At 46.3% G+C, this 23,025-nt stretch overlaps 2 protein-coding genes across 2 annotated transcripts; both read left to right on the plus strand.

Moving 5' to 3' along the window:
• The first annotated feature begins 2,993 nt into the window (after positions 1–2,993).
• On the plus strand, positions 2,994–6,128 carry LOC123132211 (putative F-box/FBD/LRR-repeat protein At3g49480). Its single transcript, XM_044551986.1, has 3 exons — positions 2,994–4,194; positions 4,298–4,441; positions 5,242–6,128. Exons 1-3 carry the CDS (start codon positions 3,109–3,111, stop codon positions 5,812–5,814), a joined length of 1,803 nt encoding a protein of 600 aa, XP_044407921.1. The 5' UTR covers positions 2,994–3,108; the 3' UTR covers positions 5,815–6,128.
• Positions 6,129–9,562: 3,434 nt separating this feature from the next.
• On the plus strand, positions 9,563–22,229 carry LOC123129477 (protein FAR1-RELATED SEQUENCE 11-like). The gene is made up of 7 exons (XM_044549627.1): positions 9,563–9,739; positions 9,837–9,959; positions 10,051–10,113; positions 10,194–10,286; positions 10,370–11,090; positions 21,991–22,084; positions 22,157–22,229. The coding sequence occupies exons 1-7, from the start codon at positions 9,563–9,565 to the stop codon at positions 22,227–22,229; spliced, it is 1,344 nt and encodes a 447-aa protein (XP_044405562.1).
• Positions 22,230–23,025: the final 796 nt, after the last annotated feature.

The raw sequence follows: 23,025 nt of genomic DNA on the forward strand, positions 1-23,025 counted from the left end.
ATCTCTTATTTAATTAATGCATCTATATACTTGGTAAAGGGTGGAAGGCTCGGCCTTATGCCTGGTGTTTTGTTCCACTCTTGCCGCCCTAGTTTCCGTCATATCAGTGTTATGTTCCCGGATTTTGCGTTCCTTACACGGTTGGGTTATAATGGGAACCCCTTGACAGTTCACCTTGATTAAAACTCCTCCAGCAATGCCCAACATTGGTTTTACCATTCGCCACCTAGCCTTTTTTCCCTTGGGTTCTGCAGACTCAAGGGTCATCTTTATTTAAACCCCCCTGGGCCAGTGCTCCTCTGAGTGTTGGTCCAACCGAGTAGACTGCGGGGCCACCTCGGGGCAACTTGAGGGTTGGTTTTACTCGTAGGATGTCTCATCTGAGTGTGCCCTGAGAACGAGATATGTGCAGCTCCTATCAGGATTTGTCGGCACATTCGGGCGGTGTTGCTGAACTTGTTTTACCATTGTCGAGGATGTCTTGTAACCGGGATGCCGAGTCTGATCGGATTGTCTTGGGAGAAGGAATATCCTTCGTTGATCGTAAGAGCTTGTGATGGGCTAAGTTGGGATACCCCTACAGGGATTTGAACTTTCGAAAGTCGTGCCCGCGGTTATGGGCAGATGGGAATTTGTTAATGTCCGGTTGTAGAAATCCTGATGTGGACCTTAATTAAAATGCATCAACCGCGTGTGTTACCGTGATGGTCTCTTCTCGGCAGGGTCCGGGAAGTGAACACGGTGTTGGAGTAATGCTTGACGTAGGTTGTTCTAGGATCACTTCTTGATCATAGTTGTTCGACCGTGCTTTTGCCTTCTCTTCTCGCTCTCATTTGCGTATGTTAGCCACCATATATGCTAGTTGCTTGCTGCAGCTCCACCTCATACCTTTTCCCTACCTATAAGCTTAAATAGTCTTGATCGTGAGGGTGTGAGATTGCTGAGTCCCCGTGACTCACAGATACTTCCAAAACTAGTTTCAGGTGCCGATGAGACCGTGCAGGTGACGCAACCAAGCTCAAGGAGGAGCTCAATGAAGATCTTGTCCTTTGTGTTGTTTCGTTCTAGTTGATCAGTAGTGGAGCCCAGTTGGGGTCGATCGGGGAACTGTGTAGCATTTGGGGTAGTCTTCTTTTATTTTGGTTCCGTAGTTGGACCTTGTTTGTATCTGGTTGATGTAATGCTTTATTCATGTAATTGTGTGAAGTGGCGATTGTAAGCCAACTATGTATCTCTTTCCCTTATGTATTACATGGGTTGTGTGAAGATTACCTCACTTGCGGCATTGCTTTCAATGCGGTTATGCCTCTAAGTCGTGCTTCAACACGTGGGAGATATAGCCGCATCGAGGGCGTTACAGGCTACCAGCTTGGGATCGCCTATCTGAGATCTGCTAGATTTGACTCCATCTTTGGTGGCCCAAGCAAGTTCCTCTGTGTAGTCGAAGCGATTCGATGGCGTTTACAGTCGACGATTAGGTCGGCACCGGCGTAATTTCTGCATCAGAAGTTCCTCACCCCGGCTCGACTGGCCAGTTGAGGCAAATCGAGGTTTCAAGCCCTCATCCAGATGTTGAACTTGACAAATCAGAACCTGCCACTCTCTCCTCACCCAGGATGTTAGATCATACCGAGGACAAGCAGACAATGTGTCTCCAAGCATCAACGTTAAGTTAAGCTTGGGGCGATAACCATAATTCATCTGACCAAGCCTGGAGCACGAATCCGACGAATCAGTATGAAAGCTAGGCATATCTGGCCCAATTGAAAGACCTAGGGTTGACGTTAGATCAATCAATGGTGTCGATGTCTAATCGGAGCCGAAATTGTCCAGATAGCACTAGGCTGATTAACATCTGGGACCTGGTGCTAGTCACCTAAAAGAAAAGAGAAATCATCCGAGAATTCTAGACATGTTTTTTGTAAAAGAAGAATGAGATCCCGGATTGCAACGACAATGAATCCCTAGTGGCATTCTGTTTCAGCATTTACGATGAATGGGTCAGTAGAGAGATTGGTCGTCATCATCCGAGGACATTCAACACACTCTCCGACCTAATGACAAACTATTGCGCCATAGAGGACGCCCGCTTAGCCAACCAATATTGCCGGAGACCCCAGCTTGGGGTTACCCGAAGCAGAAGGCAGGCACGACCCTCACAGCTGGCGTTCCAAGCCCAACAATATTGACACACACGACGAGCAGCTTCCATAGAAGAAGAGCCGGGTAGTCGGCATCGGAGTCAAATCACTGCTGGACATGATACTCGACCACCCGTGCACGATCCACTCTGCCTCATCGGATAAACCAGCGACCCACAAAAGCAGGAACTGTTGGGTTGTCAAGCAAGTGGCAAAAGGAGAATGGGAGTTCCTCAATAACCCCAATAGCAGAAGGCTTCGGGGTGTAGAAATCGACTGTACAGAAGAACAATACATGTCCGAGGACAAAGACGTACGTATGATCTACGAAACACACTCATCAAGAAATCAACGGAAGAGAGCTCTTCGAGAGATATGTACGATTGAAAGCACAACAACTTCGGACAATAAGTGGTCGGACGTTATTGAAAGCACAACGACTTCGGACAATAAGTGGTCGGACGTACCGATCACTTTTGACCACCAAGATTCTGACATATATAACATACCGAGGACCCTAGGGATACAAATCCTAGTCGGCTACGTGCGGTGAGGTAGAGTTCTCCCGGCTACGTACAGTGAGGCAGAGTTCTCCACGATCCCAGCTAAGTCTTCTAGAATTTTCATGTGATGGACCCGTTGAAGTGGCCTGGGACGGAACCGGCAAAGGGGTCCTTGGCCCGGCCCATGAGACTGGGAACCGACATGGTGAGAGGCCGCAGGGACACCGTCAACAACTGTTCACAGCTGAATTTATCTGTTTGAACTCCAATACATGGAATGTATTTGAAATTTAAATCTGGTCCACAAGTTCACAACACTAGTGAGACCAAAGAGCCCCCGTACAGCCAGTCCACACGGTCCACGGCATCCCACACCAGTCCCCATTTGTTCAGCCTGCTCCCCTCGCGGAGGTGAGGTCTCTCCGCCCCGCCCGCCGACAAAACCCTAGCCGGCCGCCGCCACCATGGACGCCGCCGGAGGGGGAGGAGAAGAAGTGTTTGTCAACTACGCCCAAATCGAGGAGTACTTCAACAATATGGCACTGGAGGGTCTGTCCGCGCAGGAGCGCATGGATGGCATCGTCTCCCAAATCATCTCCCTCCTCCCCGCGCCCTTCGTCCCCGCGCCCGACGACGACGACTCCGACGACTCCGACGACGACCACTTCTCCCTCACCTCCTCCGACTCCGAGGACACCGCCGCCGACGCCGCCGCCGCCGACCGGCCCGCCGTGCAGGATGGCGACGGCCAGGACCACATCAGCCGCCTCCCGGACGACCTGCTCTCCAACATCATCTCCCGCCTCCCCACCAAGGAAGCCGCGCGCACCACGGTGCTCTCCACCCGCTGGCGCTGCGTGTGGGCGGCGACCCCGCTCCTCGTCGACGACGCCCACCTCAGGGCCGCCGACGGGCCCCGCCATTTCCACGCCGTGCGCGCCGTCTCGCGCTGCGTGGCCGCTCACCCGGGCCCCGTCCGTGCCGTGCGCTTCACCCGCACCTCCTTCTACCGGCAGGAGTACGCGCTCGAGCGCCTGATCGCCAGCCTCGCCGCCAAGAAGATCCAGGACCTCATCCTCTTCAACCGCCCCTGGCCGCTCGACATGCCGCTCCCCGACAGCATCCTCGGCTGTGCCTCCCTCACCCGCCTCTACATCGGCGTCTGGCGCTGGCGCTTCCCGGACACCACCGCCCTCCGGCCAGCCTTCCCCAACCTCGAAGAGCTCGGCCTTTTCCACTCCATCATCGAGGACAGGGAAGTCGACGCCTTGCTCGCGCACTGCCCCAAGCTGAAAATCCTCTCCTTTGCCATCGCGTACATTAGCAGTTCAATCCTCCGCATCAAGTCCAGCAGCCTCCGCGCCGTGATGGAATGGGGATGCAGCTTCGATGAAATCATTGTCGAGGATGCCCCCTGCCTGGAGCGCCTGCTCCTCCAAAGCATTTTCGACCGGAGGCCCGTCAAGATTGCCCACGCCCCTAGGCTGGAGGTGCTCGGCTACTTGGACCTTCAACTCCACGCTCTCGAGATTGGTGGTGTTGTCATCAGGGTAACTGCTTCTTGTAACTTCTGTCATCTGCACTTAGCATTCATTACGTGTCTGTGCAACCAAACGAATTTCTCATTTTTTTTATAATTTGCCTCAATGGCAGGCTGGGATGAATGTGAGAGCTAGCGCCATACTGCCAAGTTTGAAGATATTAGCTGTCAAGGTGCGACTTTCGCACAACATGGAGGTCAAGATGCTGCACACCCTGCTCAGATGCTTTCCTCGCCTCGAGACACTTCACATCATGGTACGGCATATCGATATATGTTCATCTCTGCACTTGTTTATCGATTGCCATTCAAGACGATAATATGGATGTCAGCTTATTCAAGTGCTAGTTGCCCATCGCTATATATTACAGATTGAGACTGTAGATATTCATTCTAGCACTTTTTATCTTCCCTATACTTGTTTATCGATGACTAGAACAATGCCCGTGCGTTGCAACAGGATATAAATCTTCTAGTCCGTCGGCTTGTGATTTACTAATAATGCGATTGTGTAAATAAATGATCATCAAATTCTGCCCATGAATTATCTTATATTTTGATCCGAAGTTTGGTAAGTAAATTAAAGTGGAACTGGTTCAGAAGGTTAGTAAATTAAGTTGATCTATTATCATACAAGGAAGGTTGGACGAAGGGGTGGTGGGAAGAAAAGTGAAATGGGAATCTTACGTTCTTTTTAAGTAGTATATATAGATATATACTCCCTCCGTCCCATAATACAAAAGTATTTTTCACACTAGTGTAGTGTAAAAAACGCTCTTATATTATGGGACGGAGGGAGTAGATATATAGATGAATAGATAGATAGATAGATATAGATATAGGTAGATATGGCATATTGATATCTTCCCTATACTTGTTTATCGATGGTGATTCAAGATGATAATATGAATACTAGCTTATTCCAGTACTAGTTCATTGCTATATGATCCAGATTGATATTGTAGATATCTGTTCTTTGCACTTGTAATTGTATTTTGGTGTAATTCGAAGTTTGATATGCTAAACGCTGACATTGTTTCTTTTTGCTCAATTTCAGTCCATTCAATCCACTTCACCTGATGGTGTACATTCTGCTGAGTTCTGGGAGTCTCAGAGCTCTTGCGATTGCCTCGAATCACATCTGAAGACGCTCGTCCTCCACGGATTCCAGGGCCTGAACTGTGAGTTGTTGTTCCTCGGTTACATCTTGAAGAATGGGAAGGTGCTTAAGACGCTGGGAATGGTTTATAGAGACAGTGATGACGTGGTATCGGAGGCAGGCCGGATGTCATGTTCTGTTGGCGAGGGCGATGCGCCATCAGGTGGAAGTAGTGGCAGTGATGATGTGGTAGTGGAGGGAGGCCCTGTCTCAGGTTCTGCTGGTGAGGGCAATGTGTCATCAGGTGGAAGCACTGGCAGCCATGATGTGGTGATGGAGGGAGGTCCCGTGTCAGGTTCCGTTAGTGAGGGCGATGCGCCATCAGGCGGAGGCACTGGCAGTGATGTTATTTACGTTTGCCCGGCCTCCCCTAGCTGGAGCTTTCAGAACGCCATTGACTTGTCAGTGGAGGATCCCTTCTGTGTGTTGAGGCGTGCCAGGGCCTGGAGGGCTTCTCGAGCTGAGGCATGAGTAGTTTTTGTTTTTCATGCTGGTGGTATTTCGCATCTGACATGTTTACTTTGAGCTGCTAAGGGTTTGGTTGTTTACTTATTAGTTCTGCACTTCTGCATAATTTTGCGGTGAACTGAGAAGGTAGAATGAGGCCGTGATGGTCTGGAAGCTAGTTTTACTAGTATGTTGCACTCCTTTTTGAGTTCTCTACCGGGAAGACTAATGTGATTCTGAGATCTGGAAGTACCCTGGCTGAAAATTGTTTTGGCCTTTTGTCTTGTAAACGTACCCTACTATCAGATGCACAATCTATGTCTACTGATGTTGTTTCACGTGTGTGCTTTTGCTGCTAAGCTGATAAATTAGTACTCCACCCGTAAAGAAATATAAGAGTGATCGTGATCAGATCACTTAAATAACACTCTTATAACACTCTTATATTTCTTTATGGAGGGAGTAACATAGTTTCTGGTATGCAGATACAGGCGGAGCCGTTTTGTTGTTGAACCGATAGCAGCTATGGCGGAAAAATCCACACATTTCAGGCTGCGTTCAGAATTTGTAGTTCCCATTGTTTTCCGAAATTATGCTTGTGTTGACAGTTGTAACAACGATATGGTGTGGCTACCTGTTTCCAATTTTACTCCGTCGCTACAAAAAAAAAGGTTGCCCAACATTTTAAGCAGACCTAGAGTGTTGCGAGGTGCTGCCACTTTTGTGTGGAAACCAATAGCTATGGAGTACCTACTGGAGCTCAGAGCAACTACTGATGTAGCAACAGCCCATCAGCATGTACCACCTGAGCAGAATTAGGGTGTCAAGCCTGGCTTTGAGCAGGCTATGACTGTGTGGCTCGACAGAGGACCCTCATGTATTGAGGAACTCTTGTCGTCGTATTGTAACCCTATCCCTTTGGAATAAACTACTATTGATTTTGGAAAAAAATAAGATAGGGTGTCAACCCTCGCAACAGAAAAAAAAAGGTGTAAGGAACCCGTAATACCGATTACAGATCAAAACCAGCCGTCACTTGTAAAGATCTAGCTCTCTCACTCACGAATCACCTGGAATGGAATTTCACGATTACAACGAGTGGAAGGAATTCAAATCCAGTCCGAAGCCTTTCTTCCTACCCAACTAATGAACAAGCACACGTACTGGTTATATATATATATATATATATATATATATGCAGGCGTCAGCTGTTACACCTGATTAACGGGTCTAGTTTGGGCTTGCAAGCCACTGAGGGAGGCAGCGATGACGAGTGGGCGGTGCTTCAGGCCCACGAGTTGAATTTGACATTTTCAGCTTGTTTGTTCTCTTGTTTTCGTCAGTAGAGGTGCTGACATCCCCCCGTTCTTGAGTAGTTGCATGCCCCCAAGCTAACGCATGTGGAAATGTTTGCTTGAGGGAATCCATGACTTCCCAAGTTGACCCTTGAGGTGATGCATGATGCATCACTCCATTCAACAAGTATTTGGGCCACGGTAGGATTGCCAGCTCGCCGAATTCGCCGTTGCAGGATCCTGACAGGAACTTGAAATGGTGAAACGAAAGAGGGCACTTCTTTTTGTAACGCCATTGACTTGTCAGTGGAGGATCCCTTCTGTGTGTTGAGGCATGACAGGTGCTGGATTGCTTCTCGGGTTATGGCATGAGAGGTTTTTATTTTTGATAATGGTACTGATGCTGGTGGTGTTTCACATCGACATGTTTACTTTGAGCTGCTAAGTGTGTGGTACTAGTTTACTTGGTAGTTCTGCATAATTTTGTGGTGAACTGAGAAGGCAAACTGAGCCCATGAAGGTCTGGAAGCTAGTTTTACTAGCATGTTGCACTCTTTCTTGAGTTCTCTACTGGGGAGACTGAGATGTGGAAGTACCCTGGCTGAATATTGTTTTTCGCCTTTTTGGCTTGTAAAAGCACCTATCATATCAGATGCACCTAATATGATTCTGAGATGTGGAATGCAATGCATTTTACTGATCCTTGAATACGGGGCAGTATTATTCAGCTGCGTGACAGACAATAAACATGAGGTATTTCTGTTTGTTGATTTGGAAGCTATATATGGTGGAAAACTCGACGCATTTTCATGCCGGGTTCAGAATTTGCAGTTGCTCCTTGTGATCGCCAAAATTATGCTTGCATTCACAGTTGTAAGTAGGAGTAACAAAGATATGGTGTGCTTGCCTGTTCTAAAATTTTGTTTTGCTGTTAAAGGCACTATAGTATACTGCCTCCGATCCAAAATAAGTGTCGTCGTTTTAGTTCATAAATACCCAACATTGTGTGTCGAAACCAATAGCTATGGAGTATGGAGTACGTACTGGAGCTCACAGTAACTACTGATGTAGCAATTCCCCATCTGCACGTATCACCTGAAGCAGAATTAGGGTGTAAAGAACCCATTACAGATCAAAACCAATCGTCAATGGAAGCAAGTATCTGCTGCCGTGGCCGAGACAAAGGCAAGTGCATCAGGATATGGAAGCACGTATTGATTGAATGACTAATCCAGTGGTCTTTCTTGAGTTCTCTATTGGGGAAGACAAATGTGATTCTGAGATGTGGAAGTACGCTGGCTGAAAATTGTTTTGGCCTTTTTGACTAGTAAAAGTACCCTACTATCAGATGCAAAATTGTTATTTCACGTCTGTGCTTTCGCTGACACCCTGATGTTATTTCACGTCTGTGGGCTTGTGCTGGGGGCTCGTCGCGCCTTTAGAGGCACCTCCTCATCTCCGGAGGCCCCCTTCCCTTGCGAAGCTCGTTCCTCCCAGCTGGGGGAGGCAAGTCTTCGTGCGGCTGGGAAGTCACACAATCATCTTCGGTCACCGTCTGCCCCGTTGCCGTCTCAACATGGCGGGCCATCTCCTCACGCCCCTCAGGGCTCGACAGGGGCGCATGGGTCTCCTCAGCGGGCTCCTCTGGTGAGGGCTCGGTGGACGTCGTGGCCCCTAACTGCATCTTCTTCTCCTTTTGGAGGGACCTGCATGGCATGGGGGCTCAGCTCCCGGTTTCAAGAGGTAGGAAACAAAGATCACGAAGCAGAAAGTAAGATGCGGGTACTTACTCGCCAGGTGAAGGCGAGAGACTCCTCTTCACATTCAGATGGGGGCGGCTGTCGCTGTCGCTCCCTCCGGAGGGCTCAGCGCGAGGCTTGCCGACGTATCCTCCCGCCGGGGAGGAGTGGGTCTCCTCCGCGCGAGGCTTGCCGGCGTCTCCTCCCGGCTGGGCCAAGCGTGTCTCCTCCGAGCGAGGCTCGCTAGCCTCGACGCTGGTGCTTCCTTCCTTGCCAGGCTAGCAGCACACAGCAGATTGAAATGTTAGTACAACTGATATATATAGGGGGAGTGCTTCGGTACAACCCTCTAAAACGTATAGTGGGTAGTATGGTAATTTCACATTAGGTATAGGAATACCCACCTGACACCGTACGTCGCGCGTATGCCCGCCCGCGTATGCCGCACCCGTTACTGTACGCCCGCCCGCCCGCGTACCCGCACCCGTTGCCGTACGCCCTCACGTCTCGACGTTGGCGTGGACAGTTGTTGGAGGAAAAAAAAAGACACGGTAGCCGCCGACGCCCGCCGTCGAAACCCTGAACCCTAACGCATCCACGCCGTCTCCACGTTGGCCCCCATCTGCACGAAGTCGCCGTCGCCCGAGTCGCGGCCCAAACAGGCCGCCGCGCGTGCCCCGGCGCCTTTACCGTTGCCGGCGCGCGTGCCCGCCGCCGCATTCCATTCCCGTCGCCCAGATGGCCGCCCACCCGCGATCTACGTCGCCGCCTCCCTCCGCGCACTACGCCTACTACGACCAGCCATCGTCCTCACGCCGTCGACACCTGCCTCCGCCGGCCAGCAACGTCACGTCGTCATCACGTTCGTCATCGGAGGAAATGGATCCGGCTGAAATCCTCGCCGCCGTGCAAGAGGTTGGTTTGAGACATTGTTGTGCTTGATAAGATAGTTGTTTTAGGGATGATGTTACACGGCGTTTGATTCATCGTACACTTTTTTAACTATATATAGTTAGAGGAGGAGGGGGATTATGATGGCGATGATTACGGCGAGGACAACGAAACCTCGTCACGGAATATGGATGAACCTCGTGAGGAGAACTACATGAGTTTGGATGAATCTTATAGTGGCAATGTAAGTGTGATCAATGTTGATAAAACAATAAATATGAGGGGGTAAATATGATAGACCGCACGAAAAATTTAATATTTTTTGCATGATGCAGCGACATGGCGATGATGATGATGATATGGATATAGATGATTCATTTGCTGAAAGTGCACTCCGGGTATGTTATTAATAAAATCAGAGAAGAAATGACATAATAACCATATGAGCGCTTACATGTTTTTTTTGCAATGCGCGCAGATGGACGAGGACGGGGACTTTGTGAGGAATATTGTGGACGATGAAAGTGACAAATCGCACGTTGATGCATCTCATGATGACAGCTCCAGCAAAGTAAGTTTTGAAACTTACATCACTAAAGTACATTTTAAAATTATAACTGACTGACATAAATGGTTTAATGCATTAATTTACAGGGAGATGTAGATGGTACAAGCGGGAATGATGAGCATGTTGGTGATGATCTGTTTAATTTTGACATCGGATTTGATGAATATCAGCAAGAATCATTGGATATGCATTGGAAGGTCATGAGGAAGACGTTCAAGTCACTAGGAGATGCTTACAATTTCTATAATCAGTATGCGTACGAGCGTGGTTTCAGCGTAAGAAAGGACTCACTGAAATATTCGAAAGGTCCTGAGGCAACTAAGCGCTTGAGAAAGTATGTGTGTGCGAGAGCTGGGAAACGACAGACAAAACGTTGTACAATGGAAGGCAGGACCCGCAGGCTGAGAGGGGAGACTCGTTGCTTCTGCGATGCGCATATAACTTTGAAACTTGATAAAGAGCGTGACATTTGGTATGTCAGCAGTTCCAATGATGATCACAGTCACGTTCTAGCTAGACCGGATGAAGTCACATTTCTTCGGTCTCACAATCAGATAAAAGAATATCAGAAGGCTGAGATCTTAACCATGGCAGGTGCTGAAATCAGGAAACATATGATTTATGATCAACTCGTTGCGCGCTCCGGGTCATATGCAAATGCTGGTTTTGGGAGGAAGAAGCTTTATAACATGTGTTATAGAGAAAAAATGAAGTTGCTTGCACAAGGTGATGCAGACACTGCCATTGGGATCATGATGACCAGAAAAGAGAGAGATCCAGATTTCTTCTTTGAGCACACCGTCGATGATGAAGGAAGGCTGAAAAACATATTCTGGTGTGATTCTCAATCACGTCGAGACTATGTTGACTACGGTGATGTGACAGTCTTCGACAGCACATACAGGATGAATAGGTATGGCATGCCATTTATACCTTTTGTTGGTCTGAACAACCACCGTTGCACCACGGTATTCGGTTGTGCTCTTGTGTCTAACGAGACGGAAGATACATATGTCTGGCTGCTTCAGACGTTTTTGAGGGCTCACTGTCAGAAGAGGCCCAGGTCAGTAATTACTGATGGAGATGCAGCTATGATTAAGGCCATAAGAAAGGTACTTTCGGAGGTTTGGCATCGTCTTTGCTCGTGGCATATTGAGAAGAACATGCAGAAACACCTTCATCATAAGTCTCTAAAGGAGTTCAGGTCTCTACTTTATTATGCCACTTCAAAAAAGGTATTTGAGGAGAGATGGGCAGCGTTTACCGCCAAATGGCAGTCGGAGAAAACAAAGACATGGTTACGTAGGATGTACAAGAAGAAAAGGCTTTAGGCTGCATCATATCTGTCAGGTGGGTTTTTCTTAGGTACGCGAAGTAACCAGCGAAGTGAGAGTCTGAATTCATGCCTTCACTTGCATCTAGACTCCGGTATGACTATTGTTGATATGATTGTGCACTATGAGAACTGCATAGTTCGTCTCCGTGAGAATGAGGCGCATGACGATTGCACAAACTCACATACAGTTCCAGTACCAGTATTGGATGAGTGTAAAGATATTGAGAAATCAGCTGCCCGTGAGTTCACTGCGACAAACTTTTATATCTTGCAGGAAGATATGAAGAAGGCACGGGAGCTAGAGGTCCTTGAGAGACTGAGAGGAGCAGACACTCACAGATTCATACTGACATGGAAGGAAAATAGAGATATCAGATTCACTGTGGACTACACCCCAGGTAACTTAGAAGAAACTGTGAAGTGCAGTTGCAGAAGCATGTATTGTTGGAAATATGCCCTAGAGGCAATAATAAATTAGTTATTATTATATTTCCTTGTTCATGATAATCGTTTATTATCCATGCTATAATTGTATTGATAGGAAACTCAGATACATGTGTGGATACATAGACAACACCATGTCCCTAGTAAGCCTCTAGTTGACTAGCTCGTTGATCAATAGATGGTTACGGTTTCCTAACCATGGACATTGGATGTCGTTGATAACGGGATCACATCATTAGGAGAATGATGTGATGGACAAGACCTAATCCTAAGCCTAGCACAAAGATCGTATAGTTCGTATGCTAAAGCTTTTCTAATGTCAAGTATCATTTCCTTAGACCATGAGATTGTGCAACTCCCGGATACCGTAGGAATGCTTTGGGTGTATCAAACGTCACAACGTAACTGGGTGACTATAAAGGTGCATTACAGGTATCTCCGAAAGTGTCTGTTGGGTTGGCACGAATCGAGACTGGGATTTGTCACTCCGTGTAAGCGGAGAGGTATCTCTGGACCCACTCGGTAGGACATCATCATATGCGCAATGTGACCAAAGAGTTGATCACGGGATGATGTGTTACGGAACGAGTAAAGAGACTTGCCGGTAATGAGATTGAACAAGGTATCGGGATACCGATGATCGAATCTCGGGCAAGTAACATACCGATAGACAAAGGGAATTGTATATGGGATTGATTGAGTCCTTGACATCGTGGTTCATCCGATGAGATCATCATGGAACATGTGGGAGCCATCATGGGTATCCAGATCCCACTGTTGGTTATTGACCGGAGAACGTCTCGGTCATGTCTGCATGTCTCCCGAACCCGTAGGGTCTACACACTTAAGGTTCGGTGACACTAGGGTTGTAGAGATATTAGTATGCGGTAACCTGAAAGTTGTTCGGAGTCCCGGATGAGATCCCGAACGTCACGAGGAGTTCCGGAATGGTCCGGAGGTAAAGAATTATATATAGGAAGTGTTATTTCGGCCATCGGGACAAGTTTCGGGGTCACCGGTATTGTACCGGGACCACCGGAAGGGTCCCGGGGGTCCACCGGGTGGGGCCACCTGCCCCGGAGGGCCACATCGGCTGTAGGGGGTGCTCCTTGGCCTACATGGGCCAAGGTCACCAGCCCCAAGAGGCCCATGCGCCAAGAGAAGAGAAAAAGGGGAGAGTCCTAAAGGGGGAAGGCACCTCCGAGGTGCCTTGGGGAGGATGGACTCCTCCCCACCCTTGGCCGCACCCTTCCTTGGAGGAAGGGGCAAGGCTGCGCCCTCCCCCTCTCCCTTGGCCCTATATATAGTGGGGAAAAGGAGGAGCAAACCAATCTAAGGCCTGGCGCCTCCCTCTCCCTCCCGTGACACATCTACCTCCTCCCGCAGCGCTTAGCGAAGCCCTGTTGGAATCCCGCTACTTCCACCACGCCGTCGTGCTGCTGGATCTCCATCAACCTCTCCCTCTCTCCTTGCTGGATCAAGGCATGGGAGACGTCACCGGGCTGTACGTGTGTTGAACGCGGAGGTGCCGTGCGTTCGGCACTTGATCATCGGTGATTTGAATCACGACGAGTACGACTTCATCAACCCCGTTCACTTGAACGCTTCCGCTTAGCGATCTATAAGGGTATGTAGATGCACTCTCCTTCCCCTTGTTGCTGGTCTCTCCATAGATAGATCTTGGTGACGCGTAGGAAAATTTTGAATTTCTGCTACGTTCCCCAACAGTGGCATCATGAGCTAGGTCTATTGCGTAGATTCTATGCACGAGTAGAACACAAAGTAGTTGTGGGCGTTGATTTTGTTCAATATGCTTGTCGTTACTAGTCTTATCTTGATTCGGCGGCATCGTGGGATGAAGCGGCCCGGACCAACCTTACACGTATTCTTACGTGAGACCGGTTCCACCGACAAACATGCACTAGTTGCATAAGGTGGCTAGCGGGTGTCTGTCTCTCCTACTTTAGTCGGGTCGGATTCGATGAAAAGGGTCCTTATGAAGGGTAAATAGCAATTGGCATATCACGTTGTGGTTTTGCGTAGGTAAGAAACGTTCTTGCTAGAAACCCATAGCAGCCACGTAAAACATGCAAACAACAATTAGAGGACATCTAACTTGTTTTTGCAGGGTATGCTATGTGATGTGATATGGCCAAAAGGATGTGATGAATGATATATGTAATGTATGAGATTGATCATGTTCTTGTAATAGATGATCATGGAGCCCCAAGATGGAGATCAAAGGAGCTATATGATATTGGCCATATCATGTCACTATTATTTGATTGCATGTGATGTTTATCATGTTTATACATCTTATTTGCTTAGAACGACGGTAGTAAATAAGATGATCCCTCATTAAAATTTCAAGAAGTGTTCTCCCCTAACTGTGCATCATTGCTACAGTTCGTCGTTTCGAAGCACCACGTGTTAATCGGGTGTGATAGATCCTTACGTTCACATACAACGGGTGTAAGACAGTTTTACACAGCAAAAACACTTAGGGTTAACTTGACGAGCCTAGCATGTGAAGACATGGCCTCGGAACAGAGAGACCGAAAGGTCGAACACGAGTCGTATGGAAGATACGATCAACATGAAGATGTTCACCGGTGATGACTAGTCCGTCTCACGTGTAATCGGACATGGCCTAGTCAACTCGGATCGTGTAACACTTAGATGACTAGAGGGATGTCTAATCTGAGTGGGAGTTCATAAGATGAACTTAATTATTCTGAACATAGTCAAAAGGATTTTTGCAAATTATGTCGAAGCTCGCGCTTTAGTTCCACTGTTTAGATATGTTCCTAGAGAAAATATAGTTGAAAGTTGATAGTAGCGATTATGCGGACAGTAGAAAGCTTATGTCCTTAATGCACCGCTCAGTGTGCTGAACCCCAAACGTCGTCTGTGGATGTTGCGAACATCGGACATACACGTTTTGATAACTACGTGATAGTTCAGTTAAATGGCTTAAGTAGAGGCACCAAAGACGTTTTTCGAAACATCGCGGAACATATGAGATGTTTCGAGGGCTGAAATTAGGATTTCAGAATCGTGACCTCCGACGATTTTCTTAGCCTGCAAACTCAGGGAGAAAAGCTCAATCGTTGAGCTTGTGCTCAGATTGTCTGAGTGCAACAATCACTTGAATCGAGTGGGAGTTGATCTTCCAGATGAGATAGTGATGTTTCCCCAAAGTCATTGCCACCAAGCTGCTAGAGCTTCGTGATGAACTATAACATATCAAGGATAGAGATGATGATCCTTGAGGTATTCGCGTTGTTTGACATCGCGAAAGTAGAAATCAAGAAGGAGCATCAATTGTTGATGGTTGGTGAAACCACTAGTTTCAAGAAGGGCAAGGGCAAGAAGGGATGCTTCATGAAACGGCAAATCAGCTGCTGCTCTAGTGAAGAAACCCAAGGTTGAACCCAAACCTGAGACTAAGTGCTTCTGTAATAAGGGAATAGCCACTGGAGCAGAATTACCCTAGATACTTGGTAGATGAGAAGGCTGGCAAGGTCGATAGAAGTATATTGGATATACATTATGTTAATGTGTACTTTACTAGTACTCCTAGTAGCACCAGGGTATTAAGATACCGGTTCAGTTGCTAAGTGTTAGTAACTCGAAATAAAAGAGCTACGGAATAAACGGAGACTAGCTAAAGGTGAGCTAACGATATGTGTTGGAAGTGTTTCCAAGTTTGATGTGATCAAACATCGCACGCTCCCTCTACCATCAAGATTAGTATTAAACCTGAATAATTGTCATTTGGTGTTTGCGTTGAGCATAGACATGATTGGATTATGTCTATCGCAATACGGTTATTCATTTAAGGAGAATAATGGTTACTCTATTTATTTGAATAATACCTTCAATGGTCTTGCACCTAAAGGAATGGTTTATTGAATCTCGATCGTAGTGATACACATTTTCATGCCAAAAATATAAGATAGTAATGATAGTACCACTTACTTGTGGCACTGCCATGTAAGTCATATTGGTATAAAACGCATGAAGAAGCTCCATGTTGATGGATCTTTGGACTCACTCGTTTTTGAAAAGTTTGAGACATGCGAACCATGTCTATTGGTGTATACGCATGAAGAAACTCCATGCAGATGGATCGTTTGGACTCACTTGATTTTGAATCACTTGAGATATGCAAATCATACCACATGGGCAAGATGACTGAAAAGCCTCGTTTTCAGTAAGATGGAACAAGATAGCAACTTGTTGGAAGTAACACATTTTGATGTGTGCAGTCCAATGAGTGCTGAGGCATGCAGTGAATATCGTTATGTTCTTACTTCACAGATGATTCAAGTAGATGTTGAGAATATTTACTTGATGAAACACAAGTCTGAATTATTGAATGGTTCAAGTAATTTCAGAGTGAAGTAGAAGATCATTGTGACAAGAGGATAACATGTCTATGATATGATCATAGAGATGAATATCTGAGTTACGAGTTTTGGCACACAATTAAGACATTATGGAAATTGTTTCGCAATTAATACCACCTGGAACACCATAGTGTGATGGTGTGTCCGAACATCATAGTTGCACCCTATTGGATATGATGCGTACCATGATTTCTCTTATCGAATTACCACTATTGTTCATGGGTTAGGCATTAGAGACACCCACACTCACTTTAATAGGGCACCACGTAATTCCGTTGAGATGACACCGTATGAATTATGGTTTAGAGAAACCTAAGTTGTCGTTTCTTAAAAATTTGGGACTGCGACGCTTATGTGAAAAAGTTTCAGGCTGATAAGCTCGAACCCAAAGCGGATAAATGCATCTTCATAGGACACCCAAAACAGTTGGGTATACCTCCTATCTCAGATCCGAAAGCAATAAGGGATTGTTTCTAGAATCGGGTCCTTTCTCGAGGAAAAGTTTCTCTCGAAAGAATTGAGTGGGAGGATGGTGGAGACTTGATGAGGTTATTGAACCGTTACTTCAACTAGTGTATAGCAGGGCACAAAGAGTTGTTCCTGTGGCACCTACACCAATTAAAGTGGAAGCTTATGATATTGATCATGAGACTTCAGATCAAGTCACTACCAAACATCCTAGGATGACAAGGATGCGTACTACTTCAGAGTGGTACGTAATCCTGTCTTGAAAGTCATGTTGCTAGACAACAATGAGCCTACAAGCTATGGAGAAGCGATGGTGGGCCCGGATTCCGATAAATGGCTCGAGGCCATAAAATCCGAGAGAGGATCCATATATGAAAATAAAGTGTAGACTTTGGAAGAACTACTTGATGGTCGTAAGGCTGTTAGGTACATATGGATTTTAAAAGGAAGACAGACAATGATGGTAAATGTCACCATTAAGAAAGCTCGACTTGTCGTTAAGATGTTTTCTGACAAGTTCAAGGAGTTGACTACGGTGAGATTTTCTCACTCATAGCGATGCTAAGAGTCTGTTAGAATTATGTTAGCGATCACTGCATTATTTATGAAATCTTGCAGATAGGATGTCAAAACATAGTTTCCTCGACTATTTTCTTGAGGAAAGGTTGTATGTGATACAACCGGAAGGTTTCGTCAATCCTGAAAGATGCTAATAAGTATGCAAAGCTCCAGCTATCCTTCTGAGGACTGGAGTAAGCATCTCGAAGTTGGAATGTATGCTTTGATGAGATGATCAAAGATTTTGGGTGTATACAAAGTTTATGAGAAACTTGTATTTCCAAAGAAGTGAGTGGGAGCACTATAGAATTTCCGATGAGTATATGTTGTTGACATATTATGGATCAGAAATGATGTAGAATTTCTGGAAAGCATATAGGGTTATTTGGAAAGTGTTTTTCAATGGAAAACCTGGATTAAGCTACTTGAACATTGAGCATCAAGATCTATAAGGATAGATCAAAACGCTTAATAGTACTTTCAAATGAGCACATACCTTGACGTGATCTTGAAGGTGTTCAAGATGGATCAGTCAAAGAAGGAGTTCTTGCCTGAGTTGTAAGGTATGAAGTTAAGACTTAAAGCTCGACCACGGCAGAATAGAGAGAAAGGACGAAGGTCGTCCCCTATGCTTAAGACATAGGCTCTACAGTATGCTATGCTGTGTACCGCACCTGAAGTGTGCCTTGCCATGAGTCAGTCAAGGGGTACAAGAGTGATCCAAGAATGGATCACAGGACAGCGGTCAAAGTTATCCTTAGTAACTAGTGGACTAAGGAATTTTCTCGATTATGGAGGTGGTAAAAGAGTTCGTCGTAAAGGGTTACGTCGATGCAAGCTTGACACCTATCCGGATAGCTCTGAGTAGAGATACCGGATACGTATAATGGAGCAACAATTTAGAATAGCTCCAAGTAGAACAGTTATTTAGAATAGCTCCAAACAGAACGTGGTAGCTACATCTAGGAGATGACATAGAGATTTGTAAAGCACACACGGATCTGAAAGGTTCAAACCCCTTGACTAAAACCTCTCTCACAAGCAACATGATCAAACCTAAAACTCATTGAGTGTTAATCACATAGTGATGTGAACTAGATTGCTGACTCTAGTAAACTCTTTGGGTGTTAGTCACATGGCGATGTGACCTGTGAGTGTTAATCACATGGCGATGTGAACTAGATTATTGACTCTAGTGCAAGTGGGAGACTGTTGGAAATATGCCCTAGAGGCAATAATAAATTAGTTATTATTATATTTCCTTGTTTATGATAATCGTTTATTATCCATGCTATAATTGTATTGATAGGAAACTCAGATACATGTGTGGATACATAGACAACACCATGTCCCTAGTAAGCCTCTAGTTGACTAGCTCGTTGATCAATAGATGGTTACGGTTTCCTAACCATGGACATTGGATGTCGTTGATAACGGGATCACATCATTAGGAGAATGATGTGATGGACAAGACCTAATCCTAAGCCTAGCACAAAGATCGTATAGTTCGTATGCTAAAGCTTTTCTACTGTCAAGTATCATTTCCTTAGACCATGAGATTGTGCAACTCCCGGATACCGTAGGAATGCTTTGGGTGTATCAAACGTCACAATGTAACTGGGTGACTATAAAGGTGCATTACAGGTATCTCCGAAAGTGTCTGTTGGGTTGGCACGAATCGAGACTGGGATTTGTCACTCCGTGTAAGCGGAGAGGTATCTCTGGGCCCACTTGGTAGGACATCATCATATGCGCAATGTGACCAAAGAGTTGATCACGTGATGATGTGTTACGGAACGAGTAAAGAGACTTGCCGGTAACGAGATTGAACAAGGTATCGGGATACCGACGATCGAATCTCGGGCAAGTAACATACCGATAGACAAAGGGAATTGTATATGGGATTGATTAAGTCCTTGACATCGTGGTTCATCCGATGAGATCATCGTGGAACATGTGGGAGCCATCATGGGTATCCAGATCCCGCTGTTGGTTATTGACCGGAGAACGTCTCGGTCATGTCTGCATGTCTCCCGAACCCGTAGGGTCTACACACTTAAGGTTCGATAATGCTAGGGTTGTAGAGATATTAGTATGCGGTAACCCGAAAGTTGTTCGGAGTCCCGGATGAGATCCCGGACGTCATGAGGAGTTCCGGAATAGTCCGGAGGTAAAGAATTATATATAGGAAGTGCTATTTCGGCCATCGGGACAAGTTTCGGGGTCACCGGTATTGTACCGGGACCACCGGAAGGGTCCCGGGGGTCCACCGGGTGGGGCCACCTGCCCCGGGGGGCCACATGGGCTGTAGGGGGTGCTCCTTGGCCTACATGGGCCAAAGGCACCAGCCCCAAGAGGCCCATGCGCCAAGAGAAGAGAAAAAGGGGAGAGTCCTAAAGGGGGAAGGCACCTCCGAGGTGCCTTGGGGAGGATGGACTCCTCCCCACCCTTGGCCGCACCCTTCCTTGGAGGAAGGGGCAAGGCTGCGCCCTCCCCCTCTCCCTTGGCCCTATATATAGTGGGGAAAAGGAGGAGCAAACCAATCTAAGGCCTGGCGCCTCCCTCTCCCTCCCGTGACACATCTACCTCCTCCCGCAGCGCTTAGCGAAGCCCTGTTGGAATCCCGCTACTTCCACCACGCCGTCGTGCTACTGGATCTCCATCAACCTCTCCCTCTCTCCTTGCTGGATCAAGGCATGGGAGACGTCACCGGGCTGTACGTGTGTTGAACGCGGAGGTGTCGTGCGTTCGGCACTTGATCATCGGTGATTTGAATCACGACGAGTACGACTTCATCAACCCCGTTCACTTGAACGCTTCCGCTTAGCGATCTACAAGGGTATGTAGATGCACTCTCCTTCCCCTCGTTGCTGGTCTCTCCATAGATAGATCTTGGTGACACGTAGGAAAATTTTGAATTTCTGCTACGTTCCCCAACATGTATCGCAAAGGACTTCCTTGCAAACATATTCTTCACGTTCTGATTCAGCTACGCTTACGTGAGATACCTAAGTGTTTAGTACTACGGAGGTTGAGCCAAGTTGCAAGGGGTGGACTTCCCGTGAAGCACACTAGCAATCTGTTTGCATGGGGATGGGAAGGTGTAGGGGACAGAGCTAGGTACAGCGAGTTGACTATCTTATCTGCTGAAGCAACTCATAAAGCATATCATAAACCATTTTTATTCGACAAGTTGAAGGCGGCTCTGAGGGACATAATAGATAATGATTACACTGAGGAGGATGAGCCTGGTGCGGAGGTACAGTTTGTGAACGACGATGCATTCGAGCCTAATCAAGATCATGGTCTTGTTCGTGATCCCGCAAAAGTTAACATCAAAGACGCACCAAAACAGAATGTTAAAGGCCGCGGTAAGGATGGTCCTGATGTCACTAAAAATGGGCGACCAAAAGCTTTTGATGAGAAAAGCAAACGTCAATGTGGACCGTGCGGTGTTACGGGTCATTATAAGTCCACGTGCCCTCAAAATCCTAAGTATGATTTTCTTATGTTATTGTATATGTTATTGTTCAAACCGAATTTATTTGTTCATTGTGAATTAACACATATCTTATTGTTATGTAGGAACTTTGCTTAACTTGTGGAGTATGGAAGATTAGTTCACCCTTTGATTGAAGACAGTTTTATTATGGATGGCTATGGAAGATCGTTCCACCCTTTCATTGAAGACAGTTTTTTAATGTTCTATACATTTGATCTTTAATAATTGTTATAATATGTTATATGAACTTATTTTACTTCGTTGATGTCAGACTATTTTGTTTTGATGACACACTATGTAATGCAAGAAGGAGTTTTACTTTGTTTATTTTGATGTGTTAATTTTTACTGTTAATTTTGTGCAAGTCGCTGTTGTTTATTTTGACGTGCTCATTTTTGCATAGTACTGCCGTCGATGTTTACTGTATATTTTCTGCATTGCACGGTCACCGTCGCTTAGAACACCGTCATTTTTAAAAAAAACACCCGACAAGTGCGCCGGCGGCACTGTCCCACAGTGGGAGCGTCGGCCGGCGGCACTGTCCCACAGTGGCAGCGTCGGCCGGCGGCACTGTCCCACAGTGGCAGCGTCGGCCGGCGGCACTGTTCCACAGGGCAGAGTCGGACGGCGGCATCAGTACAAGGCAACGAAAGGAGTTCGATAGCCTATGTGCCGTCGGGTATATAAGCCGGTCGTCGCGCCCTCCGTCGGCCGAGGTGGGACTAAACATCCCAAGTCGCCCCGCGTGGAACTTGGGCCGTCGTCGCGCAGCGTGCTACTTGGGCCGTCGTCGCGCCGTGGGCGGAAACAATGATATTGGGCCGGCCCATGCGGTCACGTGCGTCGCTGCAGGCACGGCGGCTGCGATAGCTAAGTTTTAGTCCCACCTCGCCCGACGGAGCGTGCGACGACCAGCTTATATACCCGGCGGCGCACTTGCAGTCGAGCGTCTTTGATTAGTTATGCTACCCGTCGTTCGACGCTGCCCTGTTGGACAGTGCCGTCAGTCCTTTCTGACGTCAGACTGGCCGGCGTACTTGTCGGCAATTTTTTTTTGTAGAAAAGGAAATCAAGAACGTCGGTGTTATAATAAGCGACATCGACAGTGCTTTAAAGTGCATAATAAATACATATACATTTTTTTAACATTCAGCAGTACAGGAAAACAACTTGACGACTGCACAACTATAAATATGAAGATTTCAAATGTAAAGACAACGGCATGAAGACAATATAATAATCCAAATGTCATTCTCGACTTAAATATTCAAAATAGTAGTGTCTTCTTCATCACAAGACATGATAGTCGAAATAAATGTAAACATTATTTGAGCCTATAAAATTTTCTTTTACAAAAATTTTGGCACATTTTTTTCTTCTTTGCAAGCCGGGTAACTTTGTCCTTCACATCGTTGAGCGTATTTATCTCCGAAAAAATAAGCTGCGCAATCATTAAGTCCCTCGATTTATCAATTGACCCCTGTTAGAACTTCATATTAGTACAATTCAAATAGTATTACACAATGAATTTAATTGAATATAAGCATTTGAAAAAAAACAGACCTGGGAAAAATGGCTTGTTTATTTTTCACCGTTCCAATATTGAAAGCATCGAAGAACAAATATTCCACATGAATTGCTGGTCCGTACAAACAACAGTTCATAAGTTCGTATTTGAGGTAAGATATTAAAACAATATGAAAGTATTTACTCACCCGTCTTCTTGTTGTGGGATGTTATACGTTTTGATAGGCCAGGTAGACACATCCGGAAAATTCACAGCACCGCTCGCATTCGCATCACGTATGTCATATCCAAGTTGATTTTTTTGTTCATATACATAATAGCACGAAAAGAATTTAACATAGTTCAGTTACTAAATGATAATTTCAATATGCTCATGTAAATTTATGCCGTACTAGTTCCTCAACTTTTTCTGTAATTTCACTGTCAAGTTCGGGTCCCATCAAAGAATCAAGAACCTGAAACTCTTACTTCGGGCGATGCATGACAACCGAAACC

Source organism: Triticum aestivum, chromosome 6A (genome assembly GCF_018294505.1).
Source record: "Triticum aestivum cultivar Chinese Spring chromosome 6A, IWGSC CS RefSeq v2.1, whole genome shotgun sequence".
In the NCBI taxonomy this organism is placed as follows: Eukaryota; Viridiplantae; Streptophyta; class Magnoliopsida; order Poales; family Poaceae; genus Triticum; species Triticum aestivum.

Excerpts from the sequence above, each read along its gene's own strand:
- LOC123132211 (XM_044551986.1), top strand. The coding sequence starts at position 3,109 with ATGGACGCCGCCGGAGGGGGAGGAGAAGAAGTGTTTGTCAACTACGCC. Across the intron at positions 4,195-4,297 it reads TTGGTGGTGTTGTCATCAGG|GCTGGGATGAATGTGAGAGC; the intron begins GTAACTGCTTCT and ends CCTCAATGGCAG. Across the intron at positions 4,442-5,241 it reads TCGAGACACTTCACATCATG|TCCATTCAATCCACTTCACC; the intron begins GTACGGCATATC and ends GCTCAATTTCAG.
- LOC123129477 (XM_044549627.1), top strand. The coding sequence starts at position 9,563 with ATGGCCGCCCACCCGCGATCTACGTCGCCGCCTCCCTCCGCGCACTAC. Across the intron at positions 10,287-10,369 it reads ATGATGACAGCTCCAGCAAA|GGAGATGTAGATGGTACAAG; the intron begins GTAAGTTTTGAA and ends ATTAATTTACAG. Across the intron at positions 22,085-22,156 it reads AAAGGAAATCAAGAACGTCG|CAGTACAGGAAAACAACTTG; the intron begins GTGTTATAATAA and ends TTTAACATTCAG.